The 19,879-nt window shown below is 32.5% G+C and overlaps 3 protein-coding genes across 5 annotated transcripts; all 3 read right to left on the reverse strand.

Annotated features, from left to right (window-relative positions):
• Positions 1–72: 72 nt before the first annotated feature.
• LOC128396492 (solute carrier family 2, facilitated glucose transporter member 1-like) lies at positions 73–6,221 on the reverse strand. 3 transcript variants are annotated; one of them, XM_053357089.1, is made up of 3 exons: positions 5,957–6,221; positions 754–2,019; positions 73–444 (listed from the first exon to the last, which is right to left on the reverse strand). In XM_053357089.1, the coding sequence occupies exons 1-3, from the start codon at positions 6,095–6,097 to the stop codon at positions 301–303; spliced, it is 1,551 nt and encodes a 516-aa protein (XP_053213064.1). In that variant the 5' UTR covers positions 6,098–6,221; the 3' UTR covers positions 73–300. The 3 variants fall into 3 exon arrangements, with proteins under 3 accessions (XP_053213064.1, XP_053213077.1, XP_053213069.1); XM_053357102.1 differs by lacking the exon at positions 5,957–6,221 and adding an exon at positions 2,899–3,059; XM_053357094.1 differs by lacking the exon at positions 5,957–6,221 and adding an exon at positions 2,572–2,604.
• A 1,217-nt stretch (positions 6,222–7,438) lies between these two features.
• Positions 7,439–11,558, reverse strand: LOC128396515 (origin recognition complex subunit 5-like). The gene is made up of 3 exons (XM_053357112.1): positions 11,190–11,558; positions 10,138–11,069; positions 7,439–10,060 (listed from the first exon to the last, which is right to left on the reverse strand). Exons 2-3 carry the CDS (start codon positions 10,902–10,904, stop codon positions 9,376–9,378), a joined length of 1,452 nt encoding a protein of 483 aa, XP_053213087.1. The 5' UTR covers positions 10,905–11,069; positions 11,190–11,558; the 3' UTR covers positions 7,439–9,375.
• A 17-nt stretch (positions 11,559–11,575) lies between these two features.
• Positions 11,576–17,226, reverse strand: LOC128396553 (probable serine/threonine-protein kinase DDB_G0282963). Its single transcript, XM_053357156.1, is given in 4 exon segments — positions 11,576–11,750; positions 11,911–12,061; positions 12,194–12,633; positions 12,636–17,226. Coding segments are annotated over 4 exon segments (4,650 nt in total). The 5' UTR covers positions 16,549–17,226; the 3' UTR covers positions 11,576–11,604.
• Between the last annotated feature and the right edge of the window lie 2,653 nt (positions 17,227–19,879).

Consider the following 19,879-nt stretch of genomic DNA (forward strand, 5'->3'; position numbering starts at 1 on the left):
GCTTAGTTCAGTTTCTTTGCTTTTTAGATGGTAACAACAATTAAGAATAATAATCAATCAATCAATCATCAATTGAAATGTAAAATTACTATTATATTTATAATAAGACAATAAAATTCCAAAAAAAATGACTCTCCAATGTTACTCTTTTTTTTTAGAAGATAAGATAATTTACAATGTTTAATGTTGTTTTTGTTTCTCTTGTTAAATGTTGTATTTAAAACACCTCAAACTTTTTGCTGCTTTTTGTTTGCTTGATTAGTTTGCTGTTTATTTTTTTTTCCTTTAGCTTAATTATTACTACTGGTATGATTTTTGACGAAACAGAGCTGCGATCTCTTCAGCTGATTTTCCTTTTGTCTCGGGCACCTTGAAGTAAGTGTAAACTGAGAAGATTCCTAATAAAACGGTGAAAATCAAGAATACGTAAGGTCCCATGACATTCTGTAAGATTAGAAGAAGTAGAAAAAGAAAAGAAAAAGAAAAAAAAATTGATTAGATTATAATTGATTTTGTTGGGAAGAAAAACAAAATGTCGTCATAAACAAAATGACCTGTTTCCAAGGGTAACACATGAAATTAATACTAATAATTAATTGTAATTGATTTGGTTACTATTGATTGTGATTATTTTTACGAATACTTTAGTTGTGATTGTTGTTGTTGTTGTTTTTTGATAGGAAAATGTGTTAAAGAGATTTGGATGCGATCAATTTGTTTGATTTGATTGATTTTTTTTTTCTTAATACTTACACTTAAAGGCAAGAAACCAACAGTGACTAGAAAGTTAGCTGACCAATTAACACAGACTGCAATACTAGTGGCCATTCCTCGAGCTGATGAACCAAATAGTTCACCCACTAAGAACCATGGGATTGATCCTGGTCCAGCGGCAAACATTATCACAAAAGCGAGAACCATGACAATGCTTACAAATCTCCAGAAAGCTATGGATCCATTGGAGATGGAGATACTTAAAATGATTGTGGTAAAAAGCATACCAATTAAACCGCCAAGATGAAGGGTTCTTCTTCCGGCTCTCTCGACAAGAATAAGAGAGACCAAGGTCATTGCGGTGTTGATAACACTCATACCAAGAGTGGCATAAGTTGCTTTCATACCATCGAGACCAGCATCTTGGAAGATTTTGGTTGAATAAAAGATGACCGCATTGATACCAGAAAATTGTTGACTTAACATAACCACAATAGATATGAACATGGGTTGACGGTAGATTGGATTTCGCCACATATCCATGAAAGATACTTTCGGTACAAGTGCGATTGATGCAGCTTCTTGCCTCATCTCTTCAAGTTCGTCGTGAATCTCAAGGGTACCTCGAAGCCATGATAGACCACTAGCGGCAAGACCTTCTCTTTTCTGGACAATCAAAACGTATTTGGGTGATTCTGGACAAAGTGGAAGTGTGACAAACATAAAGATCATTGGAATCAACGGAATAGCGAACAGGTAGGGCCACAGAGTTTCCGATCCCATGATACTTTCAAATCCAAGAACATTAGCCACCAGAATGGAAATTACAAGAATCAATTGATACATTGTACCAACAGCTCCTCTCAAATTGGTTGGTGATATTTCAGTTAAATACATTGGTGCTAAACCTGCAGCCATACCAGAGTTAATGCCAACAAAGAAACGGCCAACAATCATTAGCTCATAATAGCCGAAGGGCTTAGCAAGACAGTTTAAAATAATTCCAATAACAAGAAATATATTATTGACAAGTAGACCTCCTTTTCGTCCAAATTTTGTAGCAAAATAAGCAGTTGACAGGGCACCGACCATTCCTCCAACACAATAGATGGATGAAAGAAAAGAGAAGATTAAAGAAATGGTTTGTAAAGATGGATGTTCAGAGAAACGGCCAACATAAGTTGAATTAATCCAAGATTCGATTCTCTTTTGAGGAATATTGGTGACACCAGTGTTATAACCATGTTGAAACGATGATCCAATGGCACCGGCGGCTATTGCAAACATAAGACGACTTGTTACACCCTTCGGACATGAGAAACAGGTGGGAAAAAACATGATGATGACAAAAAAAAAGAAAAGAATAAAATAAAAAAGAATGAAAAATTTAACAATTAAAATATACGAAAAACAATCAACACGTTGTAATGGGGAAAAGATGAAAAGACAAAGAGAGAGAGAGAGAGAGAGTTGAATGAGGACAAAGAGAATTGAAAAAAAAATTAACAAAAGGAGAGAAAAAGGTGAACAATTAAAATTGATTAAAAGAAATGCCGATGATGAAAGTGAATCATTGACTTAAATTCGCAGTCAAAGGGTTTGACCAGAAAAAGAAAATGAGAGCGAGTGCCACCTGTTGGCGACAATCATCTCTAATTCTCGAGTTATTGGTAATAACAAATTGAAGATTTTTCCTTATGAAGATTTTCAAGAGAGTGTTTTTTTCTCATCTAATCTCATTTTCTTATCTTGGTAACCCTGTGGGTTGATGATGGTGTCTAAGTTGTTCTCTCTCATTCTCTCTCTCATTCTCTCTCACTCGCTCATCTTCTTGCATGATTATCACCTTCAACTTACCTTTTTGAAGTTTATCATCGATAACTTTCTCTTTCTTTCTCTTTCATTCTCTTCCAGTCTCTTTCATTCTCATCTTTTTCACTTTATTCCATGCACCCTCATTTTCTCATCTCTTCCTCTCTCATTCTCTCTCAGTTCCTTTTCACCTGGAATAATAATATCATTGTGAACAAAAAAACGAATTGAAAATAAAAATAATACACGTTGATTGTTTTCTCTTTTTCAATATGTGAATAAAGTTGCAACTTGTTGATCATCATCATCACCAATCTATTAATAATCAAATGATTTCCTGATGAAATATTGATGGAAACACAATTAACTTACCGATGACATGATTCAATTGATAGAAGGCACAATTCTCAAAGTCAAAAAAAAAGTTATATCACAATTAAAACAGCGAACGATGAAAAATGAGTAAAAAACAAACACTGGATTTAGAAAACTAAAATTCTGGAAATCAAGTTTTTTCAACTAACGATAGGAGATGAAAGAGGAAGAGAGAGCGAAAGAGCGAGAACGGGAGAGAGAGAGAGTGAGTGAGAGATACTATTAGTGAGAAGATAAGGGAGAGTGGGAATATGTAGTAGCCTTGCTCACTTTTTCTCCCTCCCTCAATTCTCTTTCTGATTCTCTGTCTTTATTTCGCTCGTCAATTATCATCATTCTCTCCGTCTCCGTCTCCCACTCCCACTCTCTCCCTCTCCCTCTTCAACTTCATGATCACATTGAATTACTTTTAATTAACTAAATCATTTTGTTGATGATTAAAATAACACCAACAATGACAGTGTAGAAAAAAATCCCTAATAGTCAAAGTGAATATAAGATTTGATAGAAACAATTTTCTGTCATTTCCTTTATATTAATCGTCTCTCTCTCTCTCTAAATTATCCTCTGAATTATTCGTATGTTACTTTGTTTATTATTCCAATGGATACAATTAATCAAATATCATGCAATTAGCAATTAAGCCGCATTAGCCGTTAACGTGATTACAGTCAATTCTATTGAATCAATTTTAATGAACAACAATTAACTATTTAAACAGAATGAGACTGTGAGTATGTTACCGGTGATCGTGATGATCAACAGGATGAAAATACAGAGGAAACTTTTCTCTCTCTCTCTCTTATCTTCCTTTCCTGGTTAGTTAACAACTGATTAGCATCAGAAATTAATGGAAGTGTTTTCATTAAGAAAATTTTTCTTTTCTCTACTCAATTTTCATATCAAGGTCATTCCGGTCATTCTTAAAGGATATAGTTTCAAGGTCATTTAATGGTCAAAATCGATGCAAATTCAAAAGACAATTGAGACGAATGACCGGAATAACCTCGATATTTTAATATGACAATTTAGCATCAACCAAACTCCCATAACTCGAATCTGAGGTCTGAACATCCAAAACCAAAAAAGTTATTCGAAAACTTTTAGAAACTTAGTGAAATGCCTTGTACTTTCTCATCTCCTCTCTCTCTCTCTCTCTCTCTCTCTCTCTCTCTCTCTCTCTCTCTCTCTCTTGCACACAATCATCACCGCCCCGGTGATTGTTTTAATTATGTAGCCTTGCAATTAAAACTGGTCAGTTTACTGATTATATAAGAAACAATTAAAGTTGTAACAAGAGAGAAATAGTTTACTGATTAACTAATAGACTGAGATTGATTGTGAAGGTGAAAAATTATGATTAAAAAAAGATTGATTGGTTTTCCTTGTCGGTGGATAATCATATGAACAAGGAGGTGGGGAGATTTCCAAGAGAGTGTTTTTCTCTTATTTATTTCTTGTCTTATTTATCTTTGTAACCCTGTGGGTTGTATACTCATGATGATGATAGAGTCTCAGTCTATCCCTCACTCACTCATTCTCTCACTCACTTACTCTTTCTCTTTCTCTCTCCCTCTTCTTGCATGATGATTACCTTCAACTTACCTTTTGAAAATTAACATTCGAAGTCAATCAAAATTCATCCTACGTTCATCTTCAATAACTTTCTCTTTCTTTTTCTCATCTTTTCATAATCACCTCATCCCACCCACCCTCATTTTCTGCTCTCTCCCTCTCTCACCATTTTCACCTGGAATAATATTATTACCATTGAGAAGATGGAACAAACAAAAAAAAAGAAAAGAATACACGTTGATTCTTTTTTTTTCTCTCTCTCTCACTCTGAATAATGTTACAATTTGATGATTTTCTCTCTCCTGTTGTTGTTTATCATCATCTATTTAATGATGCTAATCAAACTCTTTCCTCGCATTGATGAGCAAATAAATCATCTGGTTAAATTGTGGTTCTAATTGTTAATCAACAAGAAACGAAGAGAAAAAAATCAACAGGAAAAACGTTACGAGAAAATCAATTGGTTAAAACAGAAAAAGTTTCTCGGGTTTTAGGTTACCCGGAAAAACAATGAACAAGAAAACTAATGTTACCTATTGAATTTATCATGTCAATCAAATACCTTTTACATTTCAAGTTAATGAGTATATTGAGCTTACCATGGTGTCTGTTGATCATCATGCTCAAGGTAAATACGTAATTGTAATAGCAATTAAACTCACAGTTAAAACTGTTCACATACCTCAAAGGTATAAGAAAATGAAAGGAATCAACAATTAACTGGGGCGATTTTAGAAATCGGAAAATCCAAACAGATTAATTGTTGTGATGTAAGAAAACTAATTGTAATCAAGAGAGAAACTATTGAATCAATTTAGAAAATATTGCGAACATTGAATAATTGAACAATTGAACATGTTTTCAGTTCGATTTCATTTCTAAAGTTCAGTCGATAGTTTTTCTTATTCTTGTTTTACTCTTCAGGGGGAAAATGAGCATGGAAAATGATGCAAGACTATTATAAGAATTGCATTCATCTTTTTCCACCCATGGAAATAAAGGTCAATCGAACCTGCGTCCTAATGAAAATTCATATAATAATAATAATAATCGAAAGATGGAAGAAAAAAAAATAATGATAATGATGTTTAACAGAATCATGATCGAAGAAAATTGTTTTCCAATCAATATGATCACCATGAAATTGACCATTGATAGAAATCAGATGAGACAAATTAACCCACCAACAAAGTGAATTAATTTCAATTTAATCTAATCAATCAATTAACAATATAACTTAATGATAGTTAAATGAGCAATATGATTTATACATATATTATTCATTGGACATGAGCATCAAGTTGATGATTACAATTGATAATATATGAAGATTGTCATGGAAATTGAAATGAAATCAGTTGATCGATAATGGTTACGATTTCGTTAACTTAATTGTATGATTAACATGCGATTCTGTAAATTTATGGTATTTTCATCTAATTGATTGTTATCATTTTCGATTAGAAATTAAAATTCTTACCCCATGATCTCTTCTCCTTCCGGTTATCGGTAAAGTGGATATATCACTGATCGAGGATGCAACGGAATCCGCCGGGGATGGACTTTTATCCCGCTCTGGTACATTTAGATAAGCGGTCTCCGAAAGTCGAAGATCATCCATTTCGATGAACGTCGGTCGCTTCGCCAGGTTATGTCCAGTGATTAGTTTCGAACACTCGAAGAAAAAAAAGTTCTAATATTTTCCAACAACAATTAATCAATCTAACGGAAGATCCTTTTCCTTTTCCTCTCTCTCTCTCTCTCTTTATTATTCTCGATGTTTGTGTTTACAATTAAGATGTCACTTGATTAACAATTAACAGGAAAAAAAAAGAAACCCAAACAATTGTCTAAACAGTAAACACAATTAACACACAAGCACACAAACAATTGACACAACTTGTTGATTAAAAAGTTGATTAACCTTTGACAATATATAAATTTTGTTTAATTCTTTGCAAACAATTAATTAATTTTTATCTATTTGTTACTAAATTATTTTGTTTAATTATTATTTAACTCGCTTCGAGTTTATTATTATTACTATTATTTGTATTTGATGTTGTTGGGAGTTTTTGTAATTAATCAACAGTTAATCACAAAATCACAATTGTTTAATTGTTGTTGTTTGATTGATACTAATATATATTTATATTTATATTAATTATAAGCTTTTAATTTGATTATGCTAATTGTTGCTGTTGACTAACTCTTGGTACTCTTGTTATTTACCAATGAAAATAAATGATTGATTTAATTTTTGGCTTTTTCTGAGGTAATTAAACTGCTATTAATTAATTGTTTGTAAATAATTATATTTATATATTAACATAATTCGGATAGTTGATTAATTAATTACTAATTTTAAATGAAAGTCTTTTGTAATGTTGAACAAATGTTAACTTGGATTAGTAAATTGTTTGAGTTTGATTGTGTGTTGATTAAGGATCCAAAGTGAATGTGTTGTTGTTGACTTTTTTTTGTAGCAATTAAAACTGCAAGATAATCAATTAGTTAACTAATTGTGTGTTCAATGATGAGGATGATGATTGTTTCCAATAAATTGTTATTACTTGTGAGATGTGAAAGTTAATTGTTGTCAATGGGAGAGAGTTGATGAAGTTGTAGTTTAATCGCGTTGTTGTTGATTTAAAAATGATTATCAATGATTTGATTGTTGACTTGATTGGTCATCATTGTTGTTGATTAGATTTTGATGAAAGACAAATGAACCGGAGGTAACAGTTAATTATCAGCTTTAATTTTCCGCAATTAACGCGAAGAAAAAATTTCCAGTAGATCCAAATAGTTAACCAAAGATAAACATGTAAATAAAAACGAGACAAGGTTAATATAAATTGAAGAAAATTAAAGTTAATTGTTTGATTAACTCGAAATAAGATCAACAGTACTTACCAATATGTTTCATAAGATAGAAGGTGGAAAATAGAGAGAGAGAGAGGCAGTGGGGTGGGAAATATAAGGTAAACAAAATTGAAGAGGAAGAGGGAGGTTACCGGTGAAAATGCATAGAAAACCCAAAAATGAAGGTAAAGTCTATGGAGATTGTTTTGAATTTATCTTTCCTCTGGTGATGACAATTAGATGCTCGTTAATTAGTGGGTATAAATTAAATTGTCGATAATGACACAAGATGAGAACACTGAAATTACACACAATTGGAAATCCACCAAAACAGAGAGTAGAAAAACAAAATCACAGGTAAATATTGAGTTCGAATTTTTCTTCTCTCACTTTCTTGGTGAACAAACAACAATTAGAATTTGAAAGTTAATTGTTCGTCTTGTCTCTGTGTTGAGAACAGTTATTTAATCGACTATGGTAATAACAATTTAATTATAACAACATTGTAATGATTAATGATGAAAACATTTCTCAGGTATTTACATCAATTAATATAACTGTAAATTAGAAATGAAATCAAGACATTACCATTTGGGTGTAATTGTTTTTCTCGGTGATGATTAGAAAATTGTGATCACGATGAAGATGAAGATGGTGAGAGTGAAGAAGAGAGAGAAAATAACAACAAATCAAAATTCGAACAAGGTAAATGTAGAATTACAATGTCGACTCAATGACTTTGGTGTTTTTCGTGGATAAAAGTAAAAGTAGTGAATGATAGTAAATCACAAATCGATAAACGCAAGCGCTTTGGACTATTAATAATGAATAATATATAAGATAAACTGAGACTGTACATTTTGGTACAATAAGACAGTAGGAGATAAGTGATAGATTTCGAACTGGGTAATAGAACCATAGGTTAGGGGGGAATATGTAGACAGGGAACAAGTAAGAGAAAAAGGAGAGGGAAAATAAGGTTCTTTCGAATTTGTCTCTTGAGTCTTTCTTTCTTTTCATTTTCTCTTGAAATCCATAAAGTTGAACATGCGATGTACGAGGCTTCGTTTCCATGAGAGATGAGAGAAAAGTAAGAGAAGAAGAAACTTAAAAATGATCAAAATACCGAATTTCTAATAATATCTTCGTCTTTCTTTTCTCTTTCTTTGGCATTTCTCTTTTCCGTTTTAGTTTCTTTTTTTCCTTGGGCGAGAGAGAGAGAGAGAGAGAGAGAGAGAGATCTTCCTTCCTTCCTTTCGAGTTTGTCTCTCTTTCTATTTCCAATTCCTCTATTCTTGGGGCTTTGCTTTTTTTTCCCTTTTCGTGTGGTGATGAGCAAATTTTCAGCTTTCTAATTCATTGTCTAATCTTTGGCAAATGAATTAAGTTTCTAGTAAATTTCAGATGACGATGATTATGATGGTAGTGATGATAAAAAGATGATGAACAAGTTTATAATATTGTGAAAGAGATGTGATTAGGGAAGAGGAAGAAAGCAAGAAAAGAGAGAGAGAGAGAGATGAATAGAAATATAAAGACTGATGGTAAGAAATGATTTATATAAATAAAAAATAAAAAATATCTTCTTAATCCTATCAGGATGAAGATGATGGTGATGGTGGTAATGATGATGTAGACACTAGAATGTAACATTCATGGTATGTAAACAAATACTCTTAGTTTTTGTTTCTGAAGGTAAAAAATGAGAGAGAGATATAAAGGTTGGGCTATATTAAGCATTGTCGAAGATACTTTTCGTCCTTTGATTCTTTATCCGTGTCATTAGAAGATTATCTCGTCATCATGATTATCATTTCCAACAATTAATAATAAACATCACTTAAAATCTTTTGTCTCATGATTGGCTTGGTAATCAGTATCATCTTCAGGAGATCTCAAGTAATTATGAATTTATGAAGAGAGAAACAATTTTTTTCTCTTCTCTTGATTACCATTTGTCATTTGTTTTTGTTTAACTTGTTAAACCATCAAGGCGTCAGTGTAATTAATTAATAATAATCCTCATCCTTTTTGTCAACAGCTCATGTGTCCCGCTAGTACGAGTGTGATAGATTTGGCAAGGGATTCAATGAATTCATAAGTTACAAAATCTGATATTTGGTATTTGATCAAACTTGATAAAGGTGAAATGGTCACCGAATTGACCTTCATCAGGAGCTTAAGGTTGACCAGCGTCTCTATTTGGGATAATAGTTGGTTAATTGGTTGATTTAGTAGAGTTTCTCGAAGACAATGATTGCCTACTTCATTAAGATAGATGAGTGATTCGTAAATGTGAAGTAGTCGTTCCAGTGGAAATAATTTAGGTGCAATTGCTGTTTGCTCTTTCCGTGACATTGAACGGGAAACTTTACGCTTATCCGAAGCGACGACGAAAAATTTTCTATCCGTTGATTTGGAATTATAAGAGGCAAGGAAAGCAGCAATTAACAGGTATTTAGTTGATTTAGGTAATTCTTTCATGGTTAATGAGTTAATTACGGATGATGAAGATCCACCATGAGAGATTGCTGATTTAACATATGATTCAACTTTCTCCAGGAAAAATTTTCGCAGTTGCTTATTACTTTCATCTTCATTTAGACCTCTAGAAGTAATTTCGTCAATATGATCCATGAATGAATTCTTGCAAATGGTTGACAGTTTGTTAAGATCACCAATTGATGCGGAAAGTGTTGAACAGACAATCTCACTGAACCTGAGGAATAAAAAGAAGAAACAATTTAGTTTGTGTATTATAATCCATCAAAAGAATCAGGTACCGTTTAGACTTACCTGTAATACTTTTCATCGCGATCTTCACAAACTACTCTAGATAATACTTGAGGTAAAGATTTAAGATCAAAACTTGGAAAATTAAATACAATTGGTTTTGGAACTCCAAAGAAATTATATAAGAATCGATCAGCGTAAAGAGTTGTGATCATTATTGTGATAAGTTGAACTTTGTTTCTCATCGCTTCATGGACTTGATTGAGAGCGGGCAGGATATTGATACTTGAATCAACCAATTTATCATAATTGTCGAGAACAACAAAGTAACGGTAAGATTTAGGTTCAAATGAATATGTTGCATTTGCATCAACTGATTTACTCCGTTTACTGGCACTTTTAGTAGGTGTCTTCTTGGGTGTACGGAGAACTTTAATTTTGGAGCTTTTAGCGGTTAAATTTTCCAAGAGATCGGTAAATCCAATGATAAAGGTTTCGTTTGATGTTACACGAGATTTAACTCTTTCCGAACTGGCTAAATTTGGATTGACAGTAAAGTCAATGTCGTACATAATTTTACTTTGAAGACTTTTCAAGCTTCCAATTTCTAGGCAATTGTTCCAGGAAAACGATAAGCCCAATGCTTCCAATAATGCTCGAGTAATACAAGTTTTACCAGTAGAATGTGGTCCATCAATTAATATAAAAGGCCATTTAATTGTCACCAAAAGACGTTCCAATCCACTGATGACCTCATCTCGACACGGGAATCGTTTTCTAACCAAATCAACAGGTGTCTCGATAATTTGACTAGTTTTCGCTTTCGGCATTATGTCAACAAGATCAACAAAAAAACACAACACGTCGAGAAAAAATTAAAAACAATCAACTAAATTGTTAAAAAAGAGAAAAAATTTTTTTGAATATTGACCAACATGTGATCAGAATAAAATGTTGCTTAGCAACCGACAGGAAGAAAAGGTGATGAGCGCCACCTGTTAAGAGAAATTATCGAACGGTAAATGTTTGTAACTCTGTGATTAAAAACCAATAAAAAATGTGAGATTTTGATGATTTACAATTAAAAATTGAAAATTAGTTAATTTCAAACTTACTGAATAATCAACAGGTAGTATTAAAGAGACACCATGATTAATGTTTATTAAAGTGAAACAATTTTTAATGAATAATCAACAAAATAGGAAACAATTGATTTTAAACCGTGATTAATAAAATCTACGGAATCATCAAAGATCCAATTAAAAGTTAATCATAACAATCAAAAGTGAATTGAAAATTCAAAGTAAATAAATTGTTTCTTTCATTTTTTTGAACGAGAAAAAAAAACCAACAACAATCAAGTCAAGTATTATCATTATCGGAAAGAGACAGAGATAGAGAGAGAAAATAGAGAGAGAGAGAGAGAGAGAGAGAGAGAGAGAGAGAGAGAGAGAGAGAGAGAGAGAATCTCTTGAACTTCAAGGCCTACAATTAAGAAGAAAATAGAAGGGCAACACACACTCATTGATCTCATGGAGAGATTAGTTCCTTGTAGTAAATTGTGCTCTCACGAAATAAATTAGCTCCAGTATTGGATGATGATGAGGATGATGATGAGCTGTGAGAATTGTTTTTATCTGGTGAATGATGATATTGGCACATAACACTTTCCCATGCTAATAGAAAAGATAAACAGAAAAAAAGATTTAAAAAAACGATTATTATTAATTACGATGACAAAATGTAAATATTATCATGATTTTGTTTGTAAAAAAAGATAAACAATCAATGTTTAAATTCAAATACATGTACATGTATATTAGTTAGACAACATACCGGTTTTGATGAAATTGATAATTTGATTGTAATTGAAAGTGTTAATATCAGCATCCATGTTTGTCGGAGGTTCAGCTAATTTGATTGCAATGAACTTCTCAAGACTAGTGTTACCATTACTAGAAATTGATTTAGAGTCTTTACCTGAATTCTGTAGATACAAAATATAATGAAAGAAGAGAATTAGAATTTTAATTTATTAAATCCAATCAAGAGAAAAAAAATTGATTTTTTTTGTGTGTGTGTGTGCATTTCTAATGTGGGAATCAAATTGTCTGCAAACCTTTTTGCCCTGAGGCAATTGATTAATAGCTTCCGATGACTTAGGTGAATCTGTGCCAGTTTTATTTGCTAAATTGATTGTTGTAGCTGTTGTTGTTGGTGTTGCACTAATGGTTGAAGAAGAGGAGGATGATGAATTTGCTGATAAATGAGTTAAATTAGTTGTGGAAGCATTTTTAGTTGATTTAACACGTGAGACAGATGATGATGAATTAGCATTGTTACCATTTTTAAGATTATCGTAATTATTTTTGACTGTGATAGTTTTAGATGATGAATTTAAAGATCTATTGGTCATCATCATACTAGAAGATTTTATCAATGAAACAGAGCCAGAAGTAGAAGTGGGTGTTGATGATATTGGAGCGGTGGTTGTATTTTTTGTTGAGGCAGAAGAAGACATTGGTTTAATTGTGTTGTTGTTGTTGTAATTTAATGATGAATTTTTTAATGATATTGTTGTTTTGTTGTTGTTGTTGTTGTTAATGGTGATGATGATGATGTAACATCATCAAAGAAACCAAAAGTAAATGATGATTCAATTTCATCGGTTGCATCCGAATCATCATTCATGATCACAGGAGGTAAACTGCTTGGTGATTTAGTTGAACGGTTTGTTGATTCATTTAGATTAACCCGGTAACAATTAGAATTATTTTTAACACCAGCTCCGGGAATACTATTAGACTTTTTGAGCATTGATGCTCGAGATGAAGTATCACTTTTAATAGAGGCAACTCTTGTGTCTATAAGTTTGTTACTATTTTTCATATCAAAAGTGGGAGTTTTTTCAGCAGGAGGAGATAATAAGGCTTCCAATGTTTTGGAATTGCTTGGTGCTGATGTTGATGAACATTTAGCAACAGTTTTTGCAACAATTAAAGATGTCGAGGTTGTTGGTAGTATTGTAGAGGTTGTTGATTTTGGTACATTGGATGATGAACAAGTAGAGGTTTGATTGGTGTTGGAGGTTGAGGAAGAAGAAGAAGAAGACGAAGATGATGATGATGATGTAAACTTAATTGTAGATTTATCCATTTTTTTATCATTCTTGGGTTTATTATCATTATTATTATTGTTGGTTGTAAAATTATCTTCACAAATGACTTTTTGATTTTCCATTTTGGTCTCTTTGGGTGTATCAAAATCTTTAGGACGAATGGCAACGGCAGCAGAGTTTATTTGGTTACTATTATTGGTAAAAGTACCAATATTTTTACCATTTTTTGATGAAATTTCTTGGTCAAAATTGATTTCACTTTTGATCGTTGGAGGGTTATCTTTAGATGTAGTAGTTGCATCAATTATTGATTCAGATGATGATAATGAAGATGATGATAATTTGTTAATTTGATTATTAGTAGTAGTACTATTATTATTATTATTATTATTTTTTGATCCTTTCGATCCCTCGGGGAAAGTAATATTTGATGATGAAGAGAGTGAAAATCCAGAAGGTGAGATGCAATTAGGACTGGAGCTGGGATAAGGGCTACATGATGTGGATGGTGATGAAACGGTTTGTAATGATAAACCAGAATCGCCGGTGGAAGCATTTTTAGGACTATTGTCAATACTACCGGTACTGATATTGTTGTTAGCATCTTTAACACTATTATTATTATTGTTGTTGTTGTTGTTGTTAACGCTATTTAAGGTAATGTTTGTTGGTGAAGGACCTTTGTTGGCCACACTACCAGCAGAATTACCTGTAATAACAACCGGAGGTGTAACAGCAATAACTGAACCCATTTTAGCAATATCAGCGTAGGAGACTTTAGGTGTTGATGAGATTGAATTGTTGGAGGATGCTGGAGGCCCGGGAGGGGTTGGTAAGATAGGCATCCGTCCTGAAACAGGATATGAACAGGATGATTCCATGTCCGAGTTATCAGCTGAATTTTGCTCTGAATGGGGCATACTTGATGCAAGTTTACGATGATTTAGATATTCTTTACGTCGACGATATTCATCGGCACAATATTCCCTTTCACTTTCATATCCACGAGCAGTCATTGAAATGTTAACTGAATTACAGGTTGACGATGTAACAGAGGGTATGGTTGAGGTTGATGAAGATGAATTGGATGTAGTAAAAATAGTATTTGATGATTGGGTTGAAGGTGATTGCATACCAAGATCTCCAACAACAACACCACCACCACCGACAGGTTTATTCCTTGAAGTACCTTTACGTCGTTTAAGGTGTTTCGATTTAACTGGTTGGAAGCTTGTCTCTTGGTCCACCGTCTCCGGATCTGAGGCTGTATACCTAAGCTCCTTAAAATTATTAGCATCAACATCCTGATTGGCAGTGGTAGCAACATGGGTACTACTGGCAGAGGTATCACGTTTTTTGTTTCTCAAACCATCAGAATTAATGACAACATTATTATTAGTATTCAAAATTTTCTTATTAACATTAGAATTGGTTGGATAGAAATCTTTGACTTTTGATTTAGTTGTGATACCAGAGTCAGAAATTAATTTGGTCACAGGTTGTTGTTGTTGTTGTTGCATTGAGTTTACAGTTAATGATGATGATGATGATGATTCAATTGAATGAGACTTAGAAAGAGAAGGACTAGTAAGGGATGCATCCATTGATGATGAATTTACTTCCGATTGAGCAACGTTTGGTGATGATGATGATGATGATGGGGGAAACTTTGAGTCAAAGGTTGTTGCTGAAGAGCTTCGAGGAATGCTTTTACCGAGACCAGAGAGACCATTATTGTTGTTGTTATTTGATCCTTTCTTATTACGACCTTGGATGTTGGTTGAGTTATTTACTACAACTAGTGATGATGATGAAGATGACAAAGATGATGTTGCTGAAACAGCTACAGATGATGATATAGATGTTGATAATGGTTTCTCTTTCTTTTTAACCTTTCCTCCAAAGTTACCACTTTCTTTATTGTTTTTTGAGTTGGTAGCCAATTTATTATCACATAAAGATGAGCCACATTGTACACTGGCACCAATATTATTATTAAAAACACCGATAACACCATTAGCAGGAGTAGCAATTGAAGTAGCAACTGAGACTACATCAGGACCAGGATTTGTAACAATTGAACCTGTGATTAGATTATTATTATTATTATTATTATTACAAGTTAAATTACCAGTATTGATATTGGGACTGGTTGAGTTAACAGTTATACCAGATGAAGGAGCATTTGAAGTAGCAACGATTTCCCCTTTATTACCAGTAACATAATAGACAAGATCGTCGATTGATTTATCGCCAATGTGACCATCGATATCTTGAGCAGTGTAAACAGTTTTGTAAAGATTTTTATCTTTTGCTTTCTTTTTCTTTTCTTTTCCATTACGATTACCCTTAGCATTATTATTTGTATCGTTGGTGGTTTGATTATTATTATTATTGTTATTATTGTTACTATTATCTTTGCTGTCTTTATTGACGTCTTTGTTACTGTTATTATTATTCAGGTTATCATTGGTAATTGTGTTATTGTTTATAATTGTGTTGATGGTTTGGTGATTGTTGGTAGTAATATTGTTACTTAAATTACTGTTGCTGTTCAGGGTAGTGTTAAGTGTTGATGATGGTGTTGTTGGGCTTTCAATTAAATTAATACCTTCCGTTGGCTCGTTGGAAGGTTCATTTAGTTCATTGGGTGGGCGTTTGAGGGAATCAAAGTTAACAAATGAGTCTACATTTGATTCGTTTAAGGTGACATTGGATGAAGATGAATTTGAGATTGTTGTTGAATTATTATTGGCTGATGATGGTGATGATGATGATGAGGTTGAAGATGAGGTTAATGAAGAAGATGGATGAATGGTGGCACTGGTTGTAGAAGAAGAATTTACACCAATAGAACCTTTGGTTCTTTCACTTGATTTAATTTTAATATCACTTGGATTGGAACAACTCTTTGGTGAATGATAGTTTTTATATTCAAATGTCCGACGGTATTCAATTAATTCAATTGAATTACCATTATCTACACCATGATTACTACTATTACTATGAATACGATTATTATTATTATTATTATTGCCACTGGAACCAGATAAATCACCAGCTAATGAGCTGCTACCAGGTTTTGAATTAATAGTAGAATTGTTATTATTATTGTTATTGGTGTTCATTTTAACAGGACCCATTTTACTGAAACCAACATCACCGGTACTCTTAAAGTAACCACTAATGGAGGCATTTAAACGACGAACCAGAGGACATTTATCTCTCTCCGGAATTTGATGGTTGGTAAGTTCTTCCATAACATCTCGAAAGTGTTCATCACTTAAATTATTGACCTCGATGTCCACACCAATGGATTCAACTTGGTCAATGGGAAAATTAGTTAGAGAACCCATATGAGAGAAAAAGAGAGAGAGATATATATGGGTGAGAGAAAGAGAGATAGGGAAGAAACAAGAGAAAAAGGCAGACAGAAAAAGTGAGAATCAGATAAAGAGATTGAAAGGAAGAAGAGAAAGAAGAAGAGAAAGGATAAAGGAGAAAAAAGAGAGACAAATATATCAGAGAGAGAAAATGAAGCTAATGGGAGAGAAAAAGAGGTAGAAGGAGAAGATGAAAATAGATACAGATAAATAAAGATGGAGAATGAACACAGTTGAGTGAGAAAGAGAAAAAAGAACAAAAAAAACAAAAAAAAAACAAGAGAAAGACACCGAGAGAAAATTAAACACACAGGGTGAAGAAGAAAAGAAAGAGGAAAAAAAAGGAAAATGAAAAAAGAGAGAAGGCAAAAAGAGGAGGAAGAGAGAAAAAGTGATGAATAAAGAGAGAGAAAGAGAAAAGAGAAAAAAGAAAATGAGAAAAAAGGAAAGATGAGAATTCACAGAGAAATTGATTGGATTGAAACAAGAAAGACGATGATGAGATTGTGAACAGGAGATTAGATGAGAAAACACACCCTGGATAATTAATATAAATGGAGAATAATTTTTCGTTTCCAATCAGTAATTAAATCAAAAAGTAACAATTACAATTATCATCACCACTACTTGTCCTTCATTGATTCTGAACTCAGAAATGAGGCTTAGGAGGAAACAACAAATTCGCTAGATGGCAGCACAATCGAGAACCAGAATTATTTATCTATCTTTTTATCGCTCCTGATAAACTTTAATTTAATTAACTTTACCTGTGAATTTAAAATAAAATTTTGTGTAATTATTGTTCATTTCATCACACGGATCAAGTTGATACCGAGATTATGATGGTACAACAGTTACAGTTGTTTTTGTTACTTTAAAACTGAGCTATTATTGCGTCGTAATAACTGCAACCATTGTTTTCTTGGTAAGTTTTGTTGGTAATTTGATACAACTTATTTCTATTAACCATTAAATAGGTATTGACATTTACTTAAATACAATAATACAAATACAATTATTAAACAAATTTATAAATTACCACATTTATAATCAAGATAATCATTTCAAAGATTGAAATTCTAATATCCTTTTTGTATCATACCTAATGAGTTAAACTTATTTGACCTCATCTCACTTAATTGGTACTTATTTACAATCATCAAATTGGACCTTGGACAATCAAACTAACCACCAGTCAATTATTATAATTTGTAAATTTTTGTTTTACCTAATAATTTGTCAAATCTATTGTAATTTTCCTGAAGTTGTTGAACAACTTTTACAGAGGAGCTACAGCACATACCCTGTAGCTTTAATGTTAACTCATTGCACTGGACAATAAATTTATCATGTTCGTTTTTGTCTTCGAATTTCAATTTTTCGTCCAATTTAAAATTCGGAAGATTTTTGAGAAACAGAGATAAAATTAATTTGATTAGCATTGGGGATAGTTGATATAAATTGATGATTGTTTTTAAATTTAAATGGTTGAAGTGATTGGAAAGGGAAATGATCAGTTTGCTTATCCCTTAGTTTCTTTGGACTTTTTGATTGATGTTTAATTGTATTAAATTGTCGTGAATCACTGCTAGTGATGATTAAATGATTTAAGTTTAGTTTTAAGTGTTTCATTTGATTTACTGATTTTTGAAAGTTGCTGATGTTTGGATAATTTGGGAATTAGATTGATTGTGATTTATTTTAGTAAATTGAGAGAAATCAAATAATTATGGTTTTTAGTTGCTGGATGATTACTGTTTTACTAATCACTTGAATTAAATCATTGAATATTTGGCATATATATTGCGATAAGTTGGAAAAAAAGTTCATTCGAGATTAACATGACAAAAATCAATGAAATGCTCTTTCAAGCTAATAAATGGGATTAGCCCCAAGAATAAACTTCGACTCACATTAGTGGTCAGTTTTTATAGCAATTATCAGGAAAGAAGAAGAAGAAAAGAACATAATTGCTTTAGAAACGGAAAAGGAAAGAGAGTTAATATACTTGAGAATAGGCGATGGTCAGTTGTTTGTGACCATTCAAACAAGTTGGACTTTTACTTTACTGTGACAATTTTCTAATTTCAAATTGTGAATCGAAAATGGATAAAAATTTGATTTGTGCTCTTATAGTCAACGCTACTCTTTGTTTAATGATTATTCTTTCATATTCATTTGCTGATAATTTCGAGCTGAATACTAGGTTGAGAAAAGGGGAAGATGACAAATGGTTGGATGTGAATATCAAAACTCATAAACGGTCAATAAATAAAATCCTTAAAAATAGGTACTGTCGAAGTGACCATTGTCCCCGTTATGATTTCGAATATGCTGATTTGGCACCTACGGATCAGGTTTCCACTGAAATATCCTCTTGGGAGATTTTAACTGGATCAGTTCTTAATGAAAATCTCAGGCGTTGTAAGATGGTATTGGCTGCACTTTATCCTGAAAATTTATCGAAAATTGGATTACCTGATGAGCATTGGAAATTAAACGATTTGAGAAATCATTATCGACTTCACTTTGGAGTTGATGATCAAGTTTCGGGTTCTGCAGTCACAACTTTAGATGATAACATTGAATCGTATGAAAATTCCAAAGTATCGACTCGTTCGATTGCATTACAATTTAATGGAAGGCAACAAACTATTGATTATGTTAATCACAATCTTACTAACCTTTCGTTTCTAACAAAATCTGAAGCATTTATTTCAGAAAATCATTTGGTTCTCATTTCATGGAACGAGTTGACTCTTAGCAAGCGAAACACTTTCCAAAGGTTAAGACTTCGAGATACTTTGGGAAGAGAAACATCAGTGATACATAGAAATAATCGAGTCACAAGAGTTTATCGATCACCGAGATTGGTCTTTTTGCAGCCGATCGATAGTTCGAGAGGAACCACCGACTATTCTGATCTCTTGCAATGTGCAGATTCATTTTCACTTTTGATGAACATTATCATCACGACACTTTTGCTCGAAATTACAAGAAATGGACTTCATGGACATTACAAATTCTCTTGTTGATCAAAATTGTATTTGGTTAATCTAATTTTGATCTTTCACTCAGTTTTTCTTCACCTCGCATTCCATTTCCTGTCATAATTTCTTGATAATTTTCTCTCTGCTTTTTTTCTAAAAAAATAAAGAATAAAGATTGCCATTTATCGATCATTTTTACCACCGAGATCTTAATTAGATTATGAACAATCAAATCAATTCTTTCATGATAGAATAAATTTCAATTTTATTAACATTGTTAGTTTTCTGCGAATTTCTGGTTGAGAGAAAAAAGA

The sequence above is a fragment of the Panonychus citri genome, unplaced genomic scaffold (genome assembly GCF_014898815.1).
Source record: "Panonychus citri isolate SS breed McGregor unplaced genomic scaffold, ASM1489881v1 Contig00023, whole genome shotgun sequence".
Classification (NCBI taxonomy): domain Eukaryota; kingdom Metazoa; phylum Arthropoda; class Arachnida; order Trombidiformes; family Tetranychidae; genus Panonychus; species Panonychus citri.

What these genes read in the sequence shown, in the direction of transcription:
- LOC128396492 (XM_053357089.1), bottom strand. Translation starts at nt 6,097, where the DNA reads ATGGATGATCTTCGACTTTCGGAGACCGCTTATCTAAATGTACCAGAG. An exon ending in GAAGGAGAAGAGATCATGGG is followed by an intron (nt 2,020 to 5,956) that starts GTAAGAATTTTA and finishes TCATGTCCGAAG; the next exon opens with GGTGTAACAAGTCGTCTTAT. An exon ending in TTGGTTTCTTGCCTTTAAGT is followed by an intron (nt 445 to 753) that starts GTAAGTATTAAG and finishes CTAATCTTACAG; the next exon opens with AATGTCATGGGACCTTACGT.
- LOC128396515 (XM_053357112.1), bottom strand. Translation starts at nt 10,904, where the DNA reads ATGCCGAAAGCGAAAACTAGTCAAATTATCGAGACACCTGTTGATTTG. An exon ending in CGCGATGAAAAGTATTACAG is followed by an intron (nt 10,061 to 10,137) that starts GTAAGTCTAAAC and finishes TTTATTCCTCAG; the next exon opens with GTTCAGTGAGATTGTCTGTT.